The sequence below is a fragment of the Aquila chrysaetos genome, chromosome 13, assembly GCF_900496995.4.
Source record: "Aquila chrysaetos chrysaetos chromosome 13, bAquChr1.4, whole genome shotgun sequence".
Classification (NCBI taxonomy): Eukaryota; Metazoa; Chordata; class Aves; order Accipitriformes; family Accipitridae; genus Aquila; species Aquila chrysaetos.
The window spans coordinates 13,074,596-13,097,209 of NC_044016.1; the positions used below are offsets into that span (position 1 = coordinate 13,074,596).

Here is a 22,614-nt window from a genome sequence, read left to right on the forward strand (position 1 = left end):
TTATTTTTTTTTTAAGCTTAGGAAAATAGAAATAAGTAATTTTCAAAATATGGACATCTGCTAAAAATTCTCCGAAACTTCTAGACCCTCTCTTGTGATGGCTGCTTCAGATACAGAGGAAAGAAAAATCAAGATTACAAGGCTGTGTGAAGGCTGTCATCACTCGATTTATTTTTGAATGTGTCACTTTCAGTTAGAATTGTTCATGGCAAAATACACCATGCTACTAAAAGAACAAACCCAGTATATTCAAAGCAAACAGAAAAATGCAGTAACCTTCATGTTCTCTTTGTACATAAGTAAGCCTTTTGAATAAGGTCCCATAATCTACTTGCCTTTTTTTTTCCCTTGTGTACTGTTATGTGCAAGCTGTCCAGGCAATTCTCTACAATCAGCACAGCATGTTTTTTTGGGGCGGGGGGGAAATTATTATTTGTGTTGGTGGTAATGTAGCATGGCTGTTAAGATGCTGTTTGAATTCCTGAGCAAGGCAATTTGAAGAAGTCTGCCCATCTAGAAAATCTAGAAAAGAAAATTATGATGCCTGCTGTCTAAATACTTTCAGGAGCTCTAGAAAAATTTGGTTTATATGCTTGAGGGAGGATTAGTATTGAAAAGCTTGATAAAATGTACTGTATGATTTTCAGTAAATTGTTGAGACACTATACTTACGGTACTTGAATTTCTTCTTGCATTGCAGTACTATGGTAGGACGTGATTTATATCTGAGGATTTTTGTAGTTTGCAGCACAAAATATCAGTCCTGTATCATTTTTATGAGCCAGTTTCCCCACAGGGTAGTTGCACTAATGCTTTGAAGCATATGAGACATGTATCTTTCTCCTAAAAGCTAAAAACTCAAGTAAAATGATCAGGATAGGTACTTGAAATTATTCTGTTCTTGCTTAGGATGACAGTCTTTTTAACATATTTTTTGTAGGACAGGACTCTGGAGGAAAAATCATACAGCAACCTCTAGGAACAGCACAGCCCCAAGAAAAAGTAATAGGATCATCATCAGTTCAACAGAGTATACAGGTAAAGAATACTTTTATTTATATATTTCCCTTTCCCTTAAAATTTTAGTGAAGTTAGGGGTGTTTCAACTCCATATTGATAATCTAGGAGTCCTTCCAGGTTTTTTTAGAGTGTATGAAGTCACTCAAGCTTGTCAAATTCTACCTTGACATAGTAAATGTTGAATATTTTGCAAATTGATATTCTGAATGCTGCTTTGATATTTAATTCAATAAGTGGAGTCTTGACTGTACTGTTCCCTGGAGATAATTTCGTATGACATAGCAGTTCTTCATTGAGTTGGACATAAGTTAGACCTACTCTTATCATTACTTCTTACAAACTCAGCTATTCTCTAGCTGATTGGCAGGGGATGGTTTGTGAGAAGTAGCAGAAAAATTCCATCTGGTCTTTGTTTTATTCTTCACTGCATTGTCTTCTTCCTTTTTTTTTCCTTTTTTTTTTTTTTTTTTTTACCACCAAAAGTTCTCCTATATATGGTAACTATGTACAAAATTTTAACACTACGTCCAGGGTTTGGGCCTGGAAGGGGAGGCCAGCTTTTTTGGAGAGGGAATACAAGAATTTCTGGAGGGAGGAGACAATTGTTGCATTCATGGGCTGAGTAGGTGAGCACAAGAAGCGAGGGTTTGATGTAGGCTTGAAAGTGTGGGCTTCATTGTGGATGGAACTAAACTACAAAACCACAGAAGAAAACAAGGCAAGATCTGATTTAAAATGTTTGTTCCTTGCTGTAAATGTATTTGTCAGTGTAGTTGTGACATGAATGTTTTTCCCTGTCTTACTGATGTACAAGTAGAGCAGAAGATACTCACAGTAGTGCTCAATTATGAGTTCAGCCTGGTTTTGTAATTGTTGGTCAGATGTTCATTCTCCTGTGGCGGTGAATACTTTTCATGCTCTGAAGCTAGACTCTTTTTGGCCAGCAAGTACCATTACAGTGTGCCTGCTTCACGCTGCTCCTACTTTGCTGAGAAGGATGTTTTGTACCACATTCTTTTTTATTCCTTCTAACCAAGTTGTAGTTCAAAAGAGCTTTCATGCAATCTTTTTTTTAAATCATAAGTAACTTTTGCTCTGTTACCAATTTCATTAGTAAGACTAGTTGACTAAAAAAACCCAACAACTTAATATTAAACAAAGACTCTCATCCAGAATGGCTTCTTTGGGAGAATACTTGGATTGCAGTAATGCCTCTCATACAGTAGGAACATAAGCCTTTACCACCTCAGAAAGCCTCACATCTTAGGACAGTGTACCCTTGAAAAGCCTTGGCTTCAAAAATGTCTGAGGAAAGGAGAAGATGATGTAGATCTACCTGATGAGTATATCTGTAGCATCAACACTGAAAGAGAATTCCTAGAACCACTTTCACCCCCCACCCAGCCACCATGGCTTTGGAGAATTTAAGGATCCAACCTTAGCCTGTTTCCTGACAGATGCTCTAATCCATCAAAATCAGGCAAGGTGACATCAGCTGGGAAATGCAGAGACAGTTCTTGAGAGCAGATTTCTTTGGAAAAGTTCTAGTTGTACCTTTTCTTCTTTCCACCTCCTAAATTTGATAACCAACCTTTTTCCTAGTGAAGCATGTATGTGCACTACAGTGGAATTTGCCTACAAACATTTCAGACCTTTGGTTTATATAAGAGAAGTGACTTACCTATTTCATTGATACAGTGCCCTGTGAAAATAGGAGATAGTTTTAAGTGTTTATACTTATGTGGTGGTTACACTTAGTATTGGTGATACACTTAATTGGCAGAAATAAATGCTGAAACTTAGGCTTTGCAAAGGAGGGGATATATTGTAATTTGTCTTCTGTTTTGAACTTAGGTGGATGGTCATTTAGGTGGACAGAAAAGGCCTGCTGCTAAACAGTTAACTAAAGGAGCTTTGTAAGTCCTCCTTCTTTTATAATTTTGTTGCAGATGTTTCATCGAACCTTCATTTCTTTCTAGTTTTTGTCAATGTGTAAACTTCTGTTAGAGTATGTGTTAATTATATATCATTAATTTTCCTTGTAGTATTCTACAACAATTACAGAAGGATCAGGTGCATGCTGTGACGCCAGATAAAAGTCGGTTCAGATCATTAAATGATGCAGTTCAGAGACTCCTTTCATACCATGTGTGCCAGGGATCACTGCCAACAGAGGAAGACTTAAGAAAAGGTAATTTTCTTTTTAAAAATTGGCAATAAGTTTGTAATCAATGTATTGAGAGAATTCTTTATGTAAGTTAGAGCAATAAGAAAGGGAACATTTTTTAAATTTGTGCAGGTTACTGAAGAACAGTGTTTGAAAGTATACTCTTGTCTTTCTAGTGGACAGTGAATTTGAATCTGTAGCTACACAGCTTCTGAAGAGGACACAGGCTATGCTGAACAAATACAGATGTTTGCTTATAGAAGATGCAATGGTAAGGTGTATAACGCATGTACATTTTAAGTTTATAGGATGTGATTCAGTTTGTTAAAAAAAATACATTTACAGGAAGGCGAGAGCTAGCATTACAATTCATTTCAGTGATACTATTTATCACCTTACAAAGGTGATAAATATATATATGAAGGTTTTAGAGGTACATATATATAGCCAGTGTACTTGTTATTGCACCAGCAATTTCAGTGGCCAACCTGCATTTTTAAGTGTATGCACACATCTTAAAATCAGTGAAATGGCTCGAGTTTGTATTTCATATACTGCCTAAGTAAGGGTGCTGTTACATGTAAGTTCCATAAATGTTGAAGACACATGAACTTCTGCTCTCTGCTTATACTTTGCTCTTGTGCTGAGCAGGCTGTGGTAGTCAGGCAGGTGATTTCTGTATATTTCTGTGGGTGATAGAGCCTGAAAGAATGTTGAAAATCTCCATTCAGAGGTCTCTAGCCGTATTATAATTGGAGCCAAATCATATTACAATTCAGGAAGTCATTACTTCTCCTTAGAAGCTAGGTGGAGCCTCACATATTTATCAGAAATGCTTCTGATTTAAGTGGTTTCACAATCCCAGGCATGAGGTAAAAAGAAAACTGACAAAGTTACTTTAAGAATGTAATTTACAAGCATCAGGAAATGTCATTGTGGCTTCAGACATGCTAGTTTTCAAGCCTGGAAAAGTTCTGAATTTCACTATAATAGACATTTAAATCACTCTCCTTTAGAGACAGGAATATGTAATATAAGTGTTAGAATTAATATGGTTTTGGAATCTAGCAGTCCCATTAAGAAAGATACTAACCATCAAATATTTGCAAGTAATTGCAGGTGCAAAGGGGGATGGAAGTTAAAATCTGTTCTTTTACCATCTGGTATGTTGTATGTTAAATCCCATTCAGTCATTTTGAAGAGGTTATTCCCCACTGTGTTCAGGTTTGGAACTAGTTGCCTGTGTTGTGACTTAGTAGCCAGTGAACTTTATTCTGTGATGGATGGATCCACCTGACTTGAAGGCATCGTTGGCAAAATGCAACTCAGCACCAACTAGTTAGAAGGATGGGAGAGAAGTGCAGGGAAGAAACAAGATGATAGGGTGGTCCCATTGCAAGATTTTTGCAAGATTTCTCTCTAAAAGAGAAAGATACTGTATGATGTAAAAAATTGTGGTGTACAATGGCAAACATCCTGCATCCTGAAAAGGTACAATTCTTACAATTGGAATAGTAATTCCCTGTTTTAAAATCTTTAACAAATAAAATGTACCATAAAATGTGAATAATATTTTATGGTTGAGTTTCTGTAGTGGTTGGGGTCACAGTCAAGATCGTTGAAGATGCTGTGGTATTGTGAACATTCTCCGCAAATACCTAACGAAAGACATTCTTTTTCTCTGAAGAGTAACTAAGCTATAAATGTTGTGGTACCAACATACGAGTGACTACAGAGATGGTTGGTTTTTTTCCTTTTCCTGCAGCGGATAAATCCCTCTGCAGAAATGGTTATGATTGATAGGATGTTTAACCAGGAAGAAAGGGCATCTCTGACCCGGGATAAGCGTCTTGCACTTGTGGATCCTGGTAAGTAATGGTTAACTTCTAAATCTTACAAAAGCAGTGGAAATACGGAGTGTTTAAAAATAGTTGTGGCCACAGTGAAGTACTGATTGCTAGGGATTCAAGTAATTGAAATACTGAATAAGCAGTTGCAAGTTAAATTTTAATAACTCCCAGATTCAACAATCTAGAGACACTGTAAGGTTGAAGGCAGTTTTGGGGGAAAAAATATATTTGGTCTGTTCGGCAGAGAAATATTTCTGAGTTTCTTTTGACAATAGTCATGACTCCTGCATGGTCTCAATTCTAGTAGGGAAGAATCTGTGAGTTTGCTGGCAGTCAGAAAAAACACTGCTGTATGAAGCATGAATACTCTTGTTCATCTTAATGAAGTCTTGCTTTTGGAATGTCTTGGCCACTTAAATGGCAGCATGTTTAAGTAGGCTGTTGTTGAATGTAGTAACTAGAAACACATTATTTTTGTATAAGATAACAGTTACTATTCGTTCAAATGTTCTGCATAGTCTGCATATTTTAAAAGATACTCAGGGGATGTATTGGAGAAGGTATTAGTCTTCTAGATACCATATTTACATAGTTGGAATGCTGGGAAGTGCCGTTAGTCTGGTTTTACAGTTCACATACATGTGTAGTATGCTGATTAATTTGGTGATCATCTCCTATGGTGGACATAGCAGAACACTTAAGCATGTGTACATCTCTCAAAGACATGAATCTGTAGGCTGTGGATGTTATTTGTATTTTAATACTCAGAAACTACATTGGGAGTGTCTGTTACTTTGATGTATAGGTAATTTAAGTAAAATGTTGCTACTTAATTTTCAGATGGTTATCAGGCCGACTTTTGTTGTTCTGCCAAACAATTTGATAAAACAGCTGAAGAAGCACAGTCTGGCAAAAGTGACCATCAGTCTAGCAAAACATTACCTTCTCGAAGTCAGACTACCAAAACCCAAGCCAGAGACCGACCAAAATCCAGCTCAGCAGAGTCCACAAATCACAGTAAACTTCCTCTAGTGCCTAACAACATTCTGACACCACAAGAAGGAATAGCTTCTACTAAAAAATCGGAGAGCCTCACTAAAGCTTTAAAGTCTGAAAAAGCTAATTGTTCTTCTGAGAGCCAATACGTGGCCCTTTCTGAAGAAAAGATGGCTGGGAAAGATCTTGCCAAGTCCACTGAGAACTCTTCGAGTTCTGAAGACTTGTCAAAAACAGTGTCAAGAGGCGGTCATGGAACACACAATAAAATATCAAGGAACACAGTTCAATCTTTCTCAAAGGTAACGTGTAATAATTCCCTCCAAGACAAAACTCTGAGGAGCTCTCCAAAGAATGAGGTTTTACATCCTGATAACAGGAAAGGCTCTGGTGAACCCCAGCAAGACTTACTGCTCAGTAAGAGTTTAGAAACTACATTTAAAAACATCTTGGAACTTAAAAAAGCTGGGAGACAGCCACAAAATGAGGCGACAAGTAGTGGCTCAGTTGAATTAGAATTTCCTAATTTTTCACCTATTGCTTCACAGGAAAACTGCCTGGAAAAATTTATTCCAGACCACAGTGAAGGTGTTGTAGAAACTGACTCTATTTTAGAAGCAGCTGTAAATAGTATCTTAGAGTGTTAATAGTTACAGTACCATGGACAAGTTATGTTTCTCTTAGCAGAAGCATATGTGAATGACACCACAAGTACAGCCTGACATGCATTTAAGGTTAACCTTTCTAAACTAGATTCTGTTCTGTGTTTGAGAGCAATACTCATTGTGGTTACAGTGAGATAGCCAAGTAAAGTTAATCCTTGTTAGAATGCAGTCTGTTAGGGCCTTATTATTTCAAGTATTATTATGATAGTGCTTTTGATAATTGTGCAGTACTGCAACACAACAAGGTTGCAGGTCGTTAGGCCCTATGTAATATGGTAATATACTGACAATCACAGTCATTTGAAAGGATATATTTATTAAGAAAATGTTTTTAAAAAGTGATGGAAACAACAATTCTCCCCTACCCTTCCACAAATCATCAAATTTTTAGTTTTTCTGGAAAACCCACTGTACCTCTATTCGAAAGTGATTATTTGCTTTGTTAATGAATCTGAGTTCTAGGATTCTTAAGTTGGAAGGATATCATCAGTGTGTTTACAAGGCTTCATAATTTAAAGTGCTTTTCTATTGCTTTCTGAGCAGAAACTAGTACTTGATGATATATTTGTAGTGGGTAACTTTAGTCTGTGGGATGGTATTATATGATCTTAGTCACAGTGGCATGATATGAAGTAATAAATGCTTGACTAAGGAAGGTAGAATGGGAGCCAGTAAATGGCAAAGTGTACAGGATGAGGCCATGATAGAGCCATGAATTTATATATATAATACATATATATGTTAACTCTTGAGGAAAAGATTTTGCATTTTATAATTGGATGTAGTCAGCCTTGAGTCTTTCTGAAGTGGTATAAATGTTTTTTTTAATTTGTTGGTTTTTTTAGACCAAGTGTCAAAAGCACTTTTATTTGAAAACTGTTATGGTATTTGTAGCTTATATTTTAAGAGGACATTAGCCTTACTCTGATTAAATTTAAAGGCCAGTGTTTGTTTTTTATTTTTTTTTGCTTTTTGCTGTCAGAGAATGTTAAATCATCCACCGTAGCAGTCATAATCATCAAGATATGTACAGACCAAAGTTGTTCAGCAATCCCATTGTTTAAACATATCGAAAAGTGTGTAATTATTAATTCATATTGTAGAGCCAAGTGAAACCATTGCATGGTTTGTATTTGGCTTACTGTCATGTTGTTAAGATAGAATCTTATTATTTTATTTATTTATTTTAATCTATGACATCTTTTTTTTTTTTTTTTTTTTTTGCTGCCCATGCTGCTTTTTCCTAGTTTACTTTGGTCATGAGTGCTTTTGTGCACATAAGTGCACTGACATTTGTCACGTGCGTGTAGTACATACGTCTGCTCAGGAGGATATAGCTTTTGTGGTTTCTAAGATATGCTCATGTTCTCCCCCAGACCTTCTCCACAATTTCTTAGAAAAATTATCAGCCATTTTCCAGACTTGCTGATTGCAGTTTTCATGATACAGAGGCTCATTGTGACAAGCTGTGGTTGTCAGTCAGATTGCCAGGAAAGAAAACAAAAGGTTTTGCTGTCATGTAATTCAGTCCATCTGAATAGTGCAGAAGGCAGAATTGGATCCTTGTGACAGTAGAAGATTACAGTGCAACTCAGTACTGAGCTACAGTCCACTGTCTGACCACTAAAGGAAACCAATCTAGAAAGCAATGTGAGAAAGATGAACTTACTTAAAATTCATTTCCCCTTCAACGTGAATGGAAATACTGGTTTTGTATGTTACTAATTGCCATTTAAAAAAAATGTGCCAACTTTAAACTACATGTTTGTAAAAACCCAACATTCCCAAGTGTTGTATAAAATATTCAAGGTAATAATAAGTATTGCCAGTTTTAAATTTTTAGTTAGGTGTCCATAGAATAGACTCTCAGGCGATGAGTTGTTTTCTTATTGGCAAAACTGACAATATAGTCTTCACCTATTGCCTTTTTAGATTTAATAATATGCTCATGGCTGTGTATCCTGATGTGTATTTTATTTTATCATTTTGGAAATTTAATTAATTGAACTATCTAGGAAGGAAGACAGTAAGTTACACAGCTGTATGTTAACTAGTTACATTTTTCTTCTATAGGGAAAAAAAAGTAAAGTTGCACATTCATTGATCCACTTGCTTTTTTTACCACCTCAAAATGGGCATGGGGTTTCCAGCCTCTCTACAGCAAATATGTAATTGAAGTATCAGGCTATGTGTCTTCTATTGGATCTCATTTGGGGATCAGGGACAATGGCATATAAAAAGTGACAAATTACAAAAGGTAATAATCAATGTTGATTTGGTCAGACACATTTCTCTGAGCTACTTAAGAGAGGAACCCATTGAACAATCCTAGCAAGATTAATCTTAGATTGTTAATGTTCTGTTGTTCACTCCTTTGAATTCAATTCTAAAGGAATTCTGGTACGTGGTGAAGCAGTAAATTAAAGAATTGTATTTTTGTTGTGCTTAAAAAAAAAAGTATGAATTTATTAATCATATGGGCTCAAGTCCAGCAAAGTATTGTGAATGTGCATGACTAAACATGTTTTCATTATTTTGCTGGATCAGCATTGTGATTTCAATGTTATTTAATACTGCCTAATATTAAAACAAATTTTAAACTGGCAATTAAGAAAACTATGTTCATTTTGAAGATTTTAGTATAATTTATCTGTTAGATTAGGGAGGCCTTACAGACTGACTTCACTTAAAGAGGATGTGTCACTTATTGTCAGTGTGGTATGGACTTTATTTGCTTAAATACCTTCATTTGTAAAGTATGTCTCACTTGAAATTGCTTTGTATACATTTTGTAAAAATATTTATAAAATGTTTTGTAAAAAAAAAAAGTATAACAAATTGCAGTTTATTTTGTTATGTTGGATAAATACTGTTAAAAGACACAAGTCAGTAAATATATTGTTAATCCATGGATAGGAAATGTTTAGTTGGAGATTACAAATTGAAACAACCATTGCAATACAGCCAAAGATTTGGGAAAAACTATCTGTGATTGTCTTGATTTAACAAAGTTGAATGTTTACATTTCCAAAAGAGGATTGTTCTCAGTTTTAAGTAATATGGTTGCAAAATATTCTTAGTCCTGTGCTTTTTATAATGCAGCCTGCTATAAGATATTTAATAGGCCAACTTTCCATATTCTTTATGAATCTTTCTGAACATATGCTGTTAGGATTTGGTTCGTGTGGCATTATAACTACATATAGTAATGCTGATCTCCAAATAACAAGATTGCGAATGGTCCTGCTCTTTTGTCATTAGAAATCTTGCCATGCTGAGGTTAATGAGACATGCTCTCTTTCTCCAGAATGTTTTCACAAGGTAGAGGGGGCATCATCTTCCTCATACCTCGGGGAGATGGAAGGAAAAAAGAGGGATTTTGTTAGTCAGCTGGCCACCTCATCCATGCTACATGTTTCAGAGTTGTGCCAGTTGTATTTGGTTATAGATAACAGTGTTTGCAGTATTTCCCATTCCTTCCTTGTGGCTGTGAGAAGATATTACAATTGCTGGTGATATAATGCTTCTTCCTACTGTTAGAGGGGTGATGAACCTTTTCTTACTGTGATTGAATTTTTCAGAAAGTATGCTGAGATTCTGATCTAGTAAAGCTCTTATGCTTGGAACTTCAACACTTTTATTTTTGGAGGCTATGAAAACGAAGGATTGGTGAAGTGCACTGCCTCTCAACTTGGAGTAGGGCCTGCAGTGTTAAAAGGTAGAAATCTTTTATGGTTAGTATTCATTATTTTGTCAATGAGACAAAATAAACATACCTTTTGAATGCTTCCCACATGGATTCAGTCAGTAAAAAAATGAATAAAGTCAGTTATATATTATTTTAATCTCTGTTTGGGTTAGGATGGCTAAGCATCTTGGATTTTTTTTTCTCTTTATCATATCCCTGTAGAATTACCAGGCAGACTTTCTTGGTTGGGAAACATTTGATGTACAGTTTACTCTGCAGCTGTCTTCACTTTAGAATATCTTTTCATTACAAGAATGTGGTGTCTTTTTTTAATTGCCTTTCAATAGTATTTTTATGGTGGGGTTTGTTACGTTTATTCCAACATTCAGGGCAGAATTTCTGAAGATTTGGGCATACGTGTTAATGCATAGCTTATTTAAGAAAGAAGACCTTTCATTTTGAGGATGCATACAAAGAAAAAAAAATTGCTAGAATAAGCTTGGCACAAGAAAAGGTATGTAATTTCAAACCTTAGAGAAATACCTCTTTTCTTCAGGAAGTGTTTTCTTTATAAGCCTTTGAATTTTTCCTTTAGAATTGTACACACTTTTTCTTGGAGTTTTCACAACGATGTGTTTGTCAGACAGCTTCAAGAAATGCAAGAAATTGTCTTCATGACTTGGGGGTCAGCTGTCACTTTGGTTAAAGAAAGTCATTGCAGCAAATACACAAGTTCCAGTGAAGATCTGAACAGCAGCAGCTCTGGTGCACAGATACAATACACTGTATACAGATTTCAGATTGCAGTAGTGGTGGGTATACTGAATTACTTGTTTATAATTTATGGATCAGCATTTGTCTTTCTGTGCTACTAGTCTTGCAAGTAGTCATTGTACTGGAAATTAAAAAAAATGTATCCTTAATAATGAGTTGCAATAGGTAAACACCAAGCAAGCTTGAGCAAGCTTGCTGTACTAGGGAAGAAAAAGATAAAAGGACACAAAATGTCCAGCTGAACCAGTATTTTTGGTGTAAAAGCAAAAACCTCTAAAGTTGCCCTGTTGTGTGCTGAGCATAAAACCCTGCTTTATGTTTTTCTGGACTTGATATACAGTTTTGTGGGGAAAAACGTTTTAGAAACGGAGGAACAAGCTGAATCAGAATGTAAGGCTCTTCTGTAGTATACTCTTTGCTGGGCCTCATACGCTAGCTTTTGTTTAGGTGGGTGCCATTGTTTCTGCAGATTACTAGCCTTCTGTAATGTAGTGCTCAGTCTTCACTGCTGCTTTTGCACTGCAGGATTTTTTTGGAGGAATTTTTTCCAATTTTTTTGATCCCCCATCCGCCCCGCTCCGAAAAGGAAATAATAGAATCATAGAATCATTTAGGTTGGAAAAGACCCTTAAGATCGAGTCCAGCTGTTAACCTAAGACTACCAAGTCAAATGAGGTGATCTCATTTGAGGTGAATTGTTGCAACAATATTAATGAAACAACAGCAATTTTAGAATTCAGTGCTTTGAAGGGGAAGCAAGGTTAGTTAGTCCATGCTGATACATTAGACAGCTTTTAATGTTTCAGTTAGCTTTTAGGTCTACATAGTTTTTTCATTACATAGTGTAGTCATACTGGAGGCCAAATTTTCGGAATTATTCTGAACTCTTGGCTATACAAGTTCTTACTGTCGTATGTTTATTACAACTTGTGAAGATAGTAATGTTTCATTCTAATGAATTTACCAAACCAGGCGTGTCCTGATAGAGCTCCACTGTCTCTGCACACCACTGAGTTGGAAGTAATGTAGACCTAACTCTGACATTCCTTTCTAGACACCTGGCACTTAGGGCCTGATCCACAGTCTGTTGAATGAGTGGAAGGATGATTTTCAATTCAGGATTATGGTGGTAATACTTCTCTTTAAAAAATAAAAATAAAAAAAGCATGAAATTTAATTGATACGATATCCTTGGGTGGAAGGCGATGCAAGGACTCTCAGATTCTACAACGATGACCATCTCAGCAATTAGGTAGGTAGCGTTATATCATTAATGGTGTTATTTTGGGTGGTGATTGAATAAAATGTTCTCCTATAAGCTGCTATTTTTTTTTTCCTCTAAACATTATACACTTTTAATAATTGCTGCAAAATTCTGAAAATACAAAGCTTTACTCTGTCCTGTGAACTTTGACTCCAAATGTTCATACTGACATGTGAAACCATGCACAAGTCATGGTGAGAAATTATTACAAGTAGTTAACGTTAGTAAGTGGTACAGTGGCTGGAATTATAAAAGTGAGCTAAAATAGTTGACATTTATATGAGGCTAAAATCCTGTCTGGATTACTGTGATCAAAACTAAAGTTCAGCAGCTGAAATTAAATTCAGAAATTACAAATTGTGAAGTTTAATTGGAGAAGTACAAGGCTGAAATCATTAAAATAATGCATGACATTCCTGAGCTGCATCTCAGCAATTGGATTCTCCTTGACTTCAAGCTTTGGGAATTATTTCAGAGATACTCAAAACTGCCAGCTTTTTGAAATTACCAGATGGTGCATAAACAACACTGGAAAAAGGTGCTTGATTTTTAAATTTTTCATATAACTTCTAGAGCTATGATCACAAATTATGCTGTTATTTTTGTGAGTGGATTCCATTTGCTGATGAGTCAGGCAGCTAATAGGCTTCAAGGGAGCTGCATGCAGAAAAACTCAGTTAAAGAAAATTTGGCCTGATTCGGCTTCACTGATTATTGTTGGAAGTCAAGAGGCTAACATTATAAATAAGGGTATTTAGATGCTTTTCTTACATTGTGGCATTCAGCCACTGGGCCAGCAGTGACAAAATACATACATACATAAATGTCTGTTTTGTTCTCTCGAGTACTTTTAAGGGCTGTAAACAATAATACTTCTACACTATTACTGAATTTGAATTTTTAAAAAAATTCAGTTCAATTTGAAGCTGATTTAATCTCAGAACTTCTTCCAAAATCTCATTCCAAAATGCAATAATACGCAGAAACTATATATTTGTTTTTAAATTTCCTAATAGATCTTTTAGGCTCTTTTTTTATCCATACTGTGGATGACATGTGTGGTGCATATCCTTTAAGTGAGCAGGAGCAGAAAATAACACTGCTGGAAACCTGCTGTAGTTCATTTCACAGCTTGATATTCCTAGGTGTACCTGAGGCTGACAAATGGCAAACAGAATAAAAATGCATGTGGCTAATATTACTGAGGTTGAAAAATTCAATTTCACCTTGCTTTCAAGGTAAAATTAATCAGGGATTTGGAAGGCCCCTATTGACAGGGGCAAATAACAGACCAGTCTGCTGTGTCTGTGAAAGGTTGGATACCGAGTGCTCAGGAGCAGGGACTCGGAAACCTTTGTGTACAGAGAAGGAAATTCAGGTGAAGCTGAAGGGAGGTGAGGCTCCAGGGTTTGGAAGAGATGAGCAGGAAGGTAGGTAGGCGCACGTGGGATGGATTTTGCAGGGACGTTTGAGATTTGAATGACTGAAATTGATTTTAAAAACACAGGATGCCTTGTACACACAGGAAGTTGTACAGGATTGTATCCATTTCTGTATTAGAACACATAATTAACATATTTTACATTATTAAAACATACTGTGTTTTTTTCCCCTTGCACCTCTGTGGAAATACCTGGATGGTACTGGGTGAAGAATGAATTTAACATAGTGAATGTTGTACTTGGATGTAGATTTGTATGTCTTATTGTTGCAAGGATGGGCTCAACACAACAGTGTGAAAGGTGGTTGTGAAAGAACATACCTAAGGTGCAAGGTTTGATTTTAAATTGAGCAAGAACATTACTAAAAATTGTGAGTAATCTCCAAAATATTGTGGAACTGGGGAAGTGTTTTCATGATACTGAATGAGCATCATTGGCAACATAATCCTTACCAAGAGGTAAGGAAGGCATGGAATCTATTTACTACTATGCTGTTTTTTTCTGAGGTTAAGAGCAGATTTTGAGTTGTTACTGAAAACATATACAACCTTATGACACCTGTAATAATTAGTATTTAGTTTGTGAGAATGCATTGTGTTACTCATCTGTTAAGGAGGGCAATTTTAATTCTGTGCTAGCCAGTCTGAGAGCTAAAACTTACTTCCCAAGGAGTTGAACGCCTGCTTTTCTTACACTTGAATTACACCACATTTGATCTGTAAAAGCCAAAAGAGAGGTGCCACCCTGCTCTGATTTTTTGTTGTTTTATCCTTTGGCAATCAAATTTGAAGCCCCTAAGGAAATAAGCATTCTCAGATACTTCTAGCCTTAAGTCACTTGGACCTGTTTCTGCAGCAGTGTTCTGTCAGAGACTGCCCAGTTTAATTCAGAGCCATTGCGATCAAGCAGGATCGTACAAATAATCATAACGGTGTATTTGTGCTCCCATTTTCCTTAAGTGAGATGTAATAACTTTTGGGGGAATTTAGGTTTATGTCTTAAATTTGTAAACTCTCTACCTAAGAGACTCCCTTTGCTGTTTTCCTTGCAGATGTGTTTAGCATGTACCCCAAGCAGGATGAAGGTATTTTTCTTTCTTACCTGGCCAGTTTAGTAGGAATAAATACTAATCTAGGTACCAGGGAAAGATTATTGGTGACAGTGTAAACTGGAAATTCAGTTTGTTTTTTGGTTTTTGGTTTTTTGTTTTGTTTTGGTTTGGTTTTTGTTTTTTTTTTTTTTTTCATCTGCCATGCTCTCTCAGACCTGAAGGTGCTAATAGCAGTTTATGGCTACAACTCTGATACCAGCGTCCAGGCATTGAAAGGATGTGAGACTGAAGGTTGGAGTTAACCATGCCACAAGTGGTGAGACTGGGTTAAGGGAGCCTCAAAGCGTTACAGGCAGATATAGATCTGTTTGTCTGCACTACAATCTAAAGGCAATATTTGACTTGAAATCTGGTTTTGTTGTGTATGGAGAGAAGAGGAGAAGAAGCGGACATAAATTGTTAAAGTGTGTTGTTTTTAAGAAGAGCCAAAAAATGAGGATTTTTGCTTGCTTCTTGCTTCCCTTCCTTCACTTAACAAGGCTGCAGGAGCTTTAGCATTGGTGAGCTGACAGTCTTCAGTAAAAGGTTTAAAAAAAAGAAAAGGGAGAGTGGAAAGCAGAATACTCAGCTTTGTGTGTGTGTGTCCATTCCAGAGGTAGTTCAGTAACATCAGGTTCTGTGCAAATAAACAGTAGGTTTCAATTGTCTGCTGCTAATTATCACCCAAATTTGATTTGCACACTCTTCAAAGGGACTCATATCTTTCCATTTAGTTATTTGTTTCAGTGCGATGAATCTTTAATTCAAACCAAACGTGGGTCAATTTCCAACTGGAAAAAAAAATGTGAGGAATGTGTTTATCTGCGGTCATATCAGTGTCTCTCTAGTTTCATATATGTGGTGATTCATGGCCTCAGTGGGGAGGTGAATTTGTGTCAATCTGAATTGGCTTTGCCTGTTTGGCAAGTTTGTAAAGGGTTTGGTCAGTTGTAGAAAGGCTTAAATAATTGTGCCTAATGGAATGGTTCTGGTGGGCTTTGGGTAACGAGGGGAAGTTTTAAAGTTATACAGATGTAACCAAATCTCATTGTGAGTACATTTTTTCCTTTGATATTATTACCCTTATGCAACATCAGGTCAGTTGGTCCTTTGCACACACGTTTTTTCTGCTCCAGTAATTCTCTCTTTAATCTTTATAGGCAGGCCATTTGCTCCTCTGTAGTGATGTAGCCTACAGTGTCTGAGGGCATTGCAATAATGGTTGCATGCCTTTCCTCCACCAAAAGCATCAACTACAAACTATAGGCCTATAATGAGAAAATAAGGCAATTTAAGAAATGTCTGATGCAGTGATCGACTAAGTGGATGTCTAGCACTGCCTTAGAAATCTTGCAGTGCTGTGTCGTCTGGACATTGTCCTGGGCAACCGGCTGTAGGTGATCCTGCTTGAGCAGGGGCGTTGGACAAGACGACCTGCAATGGTCCCTTCCAACCTCAACCATTCTGTGATTCTGTGCCAATAATATTCAGCAAAAATTGTGAAGAAAGGATATTTAAGCGTGCAGTACTAAATGTAACTTTAGTTTCACTGACTGCAGTTTTGAATTGAACTTTTTGGGGTCACACACGTGATGGGTGTATTGAAAAATACATTGGCTTCAGTTCTTCATGACCTAGAAAGAGAATTATATCATCAGAAACATGTTAAAAGATTGTTACCAGTCAAATGCGTAGTATTTTAGAAAAAACAGGTGCCTGTATGATTATTTATACTGCTTAAGGGAACGTATTTTTAATTTTTCTGCTCTCATGGATTAAGTGCAGAGAACATGTTAGCACTGCCCTATGCACATTGTCACACAGTGCATTCATGTGCTTACACACATTCACCACATTCCTACCTTTTGGACCTGCAGTTATCCTTGGCTGTCAGACAGCTTTTTAACTACATGTCTGCCTGCTCTTCTTCCAAGGACGCCTGTCTCGGTGTGCAAGACAGCACAGGTGGGTACCTTGTACTATAGTCAGGTCTATCTAAAGGCTTGTCTGCGTGCTACACAAGTTAGACCAAGCCTAATGAGGCCAAAGCCCTGTCTGAACAGCATCTCCATTTCCTAGGTAAGAGTCTGTCCCCTAGCAAAATGCTTAGCATCAATTCCCACTTCCTCAGCCTCCTCCAAGAGCCAAATTTCCTCCTCTGATTGACTGCGGGGAAGAGAGCACCGATGTCCCAGATCCGTGGGTACATCCCAGGTACAGATACCAGATCCCAGTACTGGTCTCTGTGAAGCCAAAATAGCAACTGGCAGTAAAGTGCATGTCATCTTCAGCAGAGCTGGCTCTTGAGTAGTTACTGAACACTACAGCTTTCGATCCTCTGTTGGGGAGTCTGCTATATGCTATAGCTCCTAACTCCAGGCAGGCAGTCATAAAGCATTCGCTGGATGGAGTGAGTGCTCTTCATTTTAACAGGCCTTGCCTGTTTTCACCATTAAAAATACTCAGTGTCCATCCTCACCCACAGTCTCTGTTACCTAGTCTGTTACCCACTGCTGCAGTAGCTGCCAGCTTCCTCCTTGAGAACAGTCTTGATCTCTCCCTTCAGCTCATGGTGAAAGCAGTGCTGGCAACTGCTCTCTGAGCACAGATGGCAAACTTAGAAGGTCCTTGTTCAGACATATGAGCCTCTGCTTTTTCTGCACCTTGAAATCAGTCCTTGTGATAAAAATTTATTATTTATTTAGTGCCTTTGTGCTGTAATGGATCCAGCCAAAGAGCAATCTGCCATTCAGCTGGCTAGGCACTTAACAGCCACAGCAGGGAAAAGGGTAAATCCCATCAGTGAACTGCTGCCTATAAAGGTGGTAACGAAATCATTAGCTAGCCCCGGTAATGGGTAACAGCTATTTACCGTTGCATGTACTTTTGGTACAGATTGTTGTGAAAAATTGTATTCAAGACTACACACTCCTGTTTCCTCTTCTGCTTGTAGGAACGTGTAGACCTTCCAGGGTCAGTGTCCTCACAACCCAGGGGCGCGCAGTGCCGGCTGGGTGCAGTGGTTAGAGCCTACCTTAGTTGTTGGGATGCTTGACTGCACTGAGCCTGATGCAGGGGTCTGGCCTCCTTCACCTTCAGCCAGGTGAGTGGGTTTAGGCTTAAATCACTTGTACCTCTGGATAACGAGTTTTGAGGAGTGTTGGTTTTTTTTTAATTCTTATTTTCCCAGGAGAAGGAAGAAGGAATTGGGAGCAGCTAGACAATAGAATCTGGGTAAAAGCTAAAATTTGCTCTGCAGACCCATTTTTTCTGCATTTTGACTACTCTTCAGAAAGAAATAGCATGTATAGGTTCTGTAAGCACAGACACAATAGTACTGCAAAGTGTGAATTTCTCCCAGCTGTCTTAATGGGGTGTTGATTTTAATGGGTTGCTGCTTGCTATGCAATTAACACCCAGTTAGTACATTTGGTTAGTTCAGCTGTGTGGTACCCTACTTTGTGTTGGGGTGGATGTCAGTATGGACACTTTAATCAAAACATCCCTTTAAGATAAGTGAGTAGTCAAAAAGCAAAGAAAATCTGAGGCTATGGAAGCAGGAATAAGCCAGGAAAAGCTGGTAATATTCTATTAAAATTAATTTGAATAAAGCATTAATTTCTGTTATGCTGAAAAAAACATAGCAAAAAGAGAGAGAGTGAGTTGAGAGACAGGAAATTAAAAAAATGTTTCTGTGGGATTACAAAGGTATCAAGTAAAAGGGAACCTGGTGAAATAGTGGCTGATGCAGAGAAGGTAAATCAGATACCTCCATGTAAACTTGAAATACAGGAGAACAGGACAGCTAATGAAACAAAGATAAGCATCAGGTGAGGTAAAACCCCCTTTTATTAAGAATATAACTGTTCCAGAATAATAACAGATTAGTAGTTACTGTCTTGTGTAACAGCAATGGTATTTACTGGTACAAGGTTTTGAAACCTGGAGTGCAGTGAGATGAAAAAAACCACCCTGATTGAGGACTCCCTGCACTTTTTAATGAGAAAACAATTTGTAAAAGTTATACCTTTCAGGGAAGTTTAAGATCTGACCATTCCTTCTCAGCAGTGATCTCTTAAGTTGCTTCTCTAAATCTCTTGTAAATTTAATGGTGTTCTATACTAGTAAAACAAAACCAGGGTTTTTGACCACTTATGATAGATCAGGTGGAACAGGAAACTATTACCAAAAATTCTGGAGCTTTCTGGGCTGGGGAAGGGGTATTTCTCTGGATTTAAAATTTCTGTATTTTATCAGTTCTTGGTGACTGTGGTTTGCACATCAGTTTCATGATTCTCCACGAGGTGGAGGAAGCAGTTTATGCTTCGGCGTGTGCCGGGATGCGGGCTCCGGCGTGGAGAAGCAGCTGTGGGGTGGCTGTGCAGCTGTGCAGGGCTCCTGCTCCCCTCCTCTCCCACCGGGCAGCCCCCACACCACCCAGCCTGTCAGGCTGCACAGGGGGAGGCTGCAAGGACAGGCTCTGAAGGTTTCTTGCTGGTTTGCTCCTTCTAAAAACCATAACAGGGATTTCAATATTGTGATTCATCAGGAAGTCTTCAAGGGCTTCGTGAAGGATGCTAACATGATCATGTCTGCTTTTCCGTTGGAGAAGCTTAGTCCCACAGCTGTGCAATGCCTGTCCTGTGGTCATACAGCAAGGTAGTGGCCGGGCTGGCAGGTAAACCTGGTTCTCTGAGATTCAGCGTGCCACAGTGTGTTCACTGCTAGAGGTCAATTTCACTGTAAAATCGGTGTCTTTTATGGATAAAATACAAGTAGGAAAAATAACAGCTGATGTCTGTAATTAAAATATTGTAACTTATACTAGGTTTCTGCTAAGGGCTCTGATTTTGTGAATAGTGTTTCAGGTTTTCTGTTCACTGTAGTGGCATTTGGAAGGACTTACCTTGCACAATTAGCCCCAAGCTTGTGTGTCTCAGAGTCCTGTGTTTTCAGTCTTTGCAGCTCCTAAAAATCAAAACACATGTAATTTGCAATTTCCTTTCCTTGTCTTAAACCCTGTCGTCCGATTGATTTTTATTTTTGCCTATGATGAAACAGGTCAGCCCAAAATAGAAAATATTGGTTAGTTGTAAAATTCAGTTTGATTAATTTCTGTTGAAAAAAGATCTCTGTTAATACTCATGTACGCACAATACAGCACTGCTTCTGTTTTAGCTGGTCATCTTATGGCAAATCATGCGAGTTATTTTTCAAGGTGTTAAAGTGTGTTTGCAGTGGTGCTAAGGTTGTTTCTGAGTTGCACAGGGCTAACTCGATTGTATCAAGATTAAAAGCCATTGGAATGGGATGTTATTACGGTGGTTTACAATAAGTGAACACAGGAGTAGAACTGTAGACTGAAATAGTAAATTGCTTGAAAAGAAGGCTGGAAAGGGGTCTTGAGGAGCCATATCATCCTCCATACATGATCCTCTATGCCTATACCATTCTTGGCAGACGTTTGTCTAAGGTTGCAGTTACGAGCTTACACAAAAGGTCGTTTTGCTTCCCTTTAGCCCAAATATTTTCTCTGAGCTGCTTGTTTCTGTGTTCCCACAAGCATCGTGTTGCCACAAATCAAGCATCTCTGAGCTGTAGTGTGACCTTAGAAAGAAGTGGGAGGTGAGGAAGGTGCAGACTTGATAAATGGTGTTGCCACCAGGGAAAATGTCCATGAATGTGTTCTTAAATGTACAAAGGAGTGTATTTTACAACATCCCAAAGCTTTTATTTTCTGGAGGCAAGGGCAGACAGTTGGTTGGTTGGTTAGCTGATGCTTACTTTTTTTTTTTTTTTTTTAGTTTACTGGTATTATTTGTGCCAGTTCCTTAAAGGAAATAAACAACAATTTTTATTTTTGCCAAAATACATGAGAGCTTCTTCCGGCATAGCTCTGTCAGTTAGGGCCATAATTTCTTCTTCCTTCTGATTGAAATACCTGTGATAGTAACTCATCTAGCTCATAGGCAGGACTTTGAAATTTCTAACAGCTTGGATATGTGATCCGTACTTCAGTTGAGGTTTGGTCTCTTTCGTTACGTATGTTAGCTTGTGACAAACTAAATGATGTTAACATAAGCTTTACTGAAAGAGGTTTACAGGAGTCAAGCTTTGCTAGCTTCTGTGACAGCTAAAAGAATTACGTTTTGTTACTGAAGACTCGGTTGATTAGTGGCAATCTGTTAGTGTGGTCAGTCAGTCAGATGACCAAGCCCCAATTCGTCTCTGGAGGCTTAAAATTCAGGTGACTGTAGTTATGATTAATAGAATCTTAGCTTTAACAGAAATCATTGTGCTTCAGTAACATGGAAATTTAATAGTAATGTGCTTTCTCTGGGAGGAGGGGTAAATACACGGGAACACCCTCCAAACTACTTGAAGAAAAATGCATTTATCCTGAAGAACGTAACCTTGGCCAGAGAAACCTGATCTCCGGAGCTGTGCTAAATTATTTGAGTTAGCTGTCCCAGAAGAGGCAAAACTTATCTCCAGAGACCTGAAAGAACACGTTGGCTTTGCAATTGTATTATTGATACAGGAGTCAAGTTGGGAAATACCTACATGGGAGGTAAGTCACATTTAGCAAGATGGAACAGCAGTTGCCTTAAAGCTTCACTCTGTTTTCTGTCTGGGTGAGAAGGGGAGGGACTGCCTCAAATTCTCCAGCAACAGCAGGCTCAGAGCAAAAACCAATGGGGACCTGCAGAGAAAGCTCTGATGGCTTCCCTTACAGGGTTGGGCTGGAGTGAGGACCAGCGTGTTGGTCTGGTCCTTGTTCTCCTCGGTGGGGGATGGCTCCTTGCCAATCCATGCCCAGGGCTGGGAACACCTGCAGTGCCCCTCAGTAGGTGCCCTCGGTCCTTCTTAAAGCCACCCAGCAGCCTCCAGCACGCACGACCTGGGATGTTGCTCTTGCTTCACTGCCAGTGACCTGTGTGGGAGAGGTGTTGCCATCTCTGCTGCACTAATGACTGTCCCTCCAGCCCTGTTGTCATGGTCAGTTGATATAAAATGAGGCAATAACAAGCAGTAGGAATCAAATTTTACTGGCATAGTTCAGAACTCCAGCAGATAAAAGCGAGTGTGAAATGAATGCTGTCTCCTTCTTTTGGAGTGATGCCTTTAGTAGCTCAAACTGGGACCAGTCTCCCAATACAGGAAGATCTGTGTCTTAAAGCTTGCAACAGCATTTCTTTCCTTTGTAATTCATTATCCCGATTGCTAGTTCCCTTCAACACAAAGATGCTATAATTTCTAATCTTTTAAAAATCTTTATCAGGCCTTCTTTTATTTGCTGGTGGCTCAGGCTGACTGAAAAAAATAATCTATAAAACATGTGGTGAAGTGAAAAATACACCAAAATTTCACTTCAATGCTCTGGCCAAATCTCTGGCCAAATCTATCTTATGGGAGTTGCTACTCCAGCCTGCTCTGTGCTGGAGAGCCATTTTTCTCATCTTCACTTGTGCTGCAAAGTTGTGCTTCCTCTTATGCTGAGGCCAAACACATCCCAAGAAAAAACTGCTTGGTTTGCCAGACATGCAGCTGATGACACATGTATTTATGCTCCCTGGCAAACAAAGTTAAACAAACAGGGACTAAGTTGGGCAGACGTTATAGGAGGTAATACTTCATTGTAACTTGACTATGAGCAG

General features: G+C 38.1%; 1 protein-coding gene across 7 annotated transcripts in view; it reads left to right on the plus strand.

The window, feature by feature from the left end:
• The window catches only part of BICRAL (BRD4 interacting chromatin remodeling complex associated protein like), a 135,690-nt gene that overhangs the window by 37,089 nt on the left and 75,987 nt on the right, over positions 1-22,614 (plus strand). For 4 of the 7 annotated variants that reach the window (XM_030036191.2, XM_030036190.2, XM_030036192.2 and 1 more), the window contains exons 7-12: positions 941-1,038; positions 2,875-2,936; positions 3,066-3,211; positions 3,364-3,458; positions 4,953-5,055; positions 5,878-9,680. In XM_030036191.2, coding sequence (XP_029892051.1) covers positions 941-1,038; positions 2,875-2,936; positions 3,066-3,211; positions 3,364-3,458; positions 4,953-5,055; positions 5,878-6,680 — 1,307 coding nt within the window. In that variant the 3' untranslated portion in view covers positions 6,681-9,680. Of the gene's footprint in view, positions 1-940; positions 1,039-2,874; positions 2,937-3,065; positions 3,212-3,363; positions 3,459-4,952; positions 5,056-5,877; positions 9,681-10,279; positions 10,417-11,029; positions 11,199-12,214; positions 12,413-22,614 lie in introns of those variants that run through there. The other 3 variants (XR_005933885.1, XR_005933884.1, XR_003926464.2) reach the window with 2 other exon arrangements.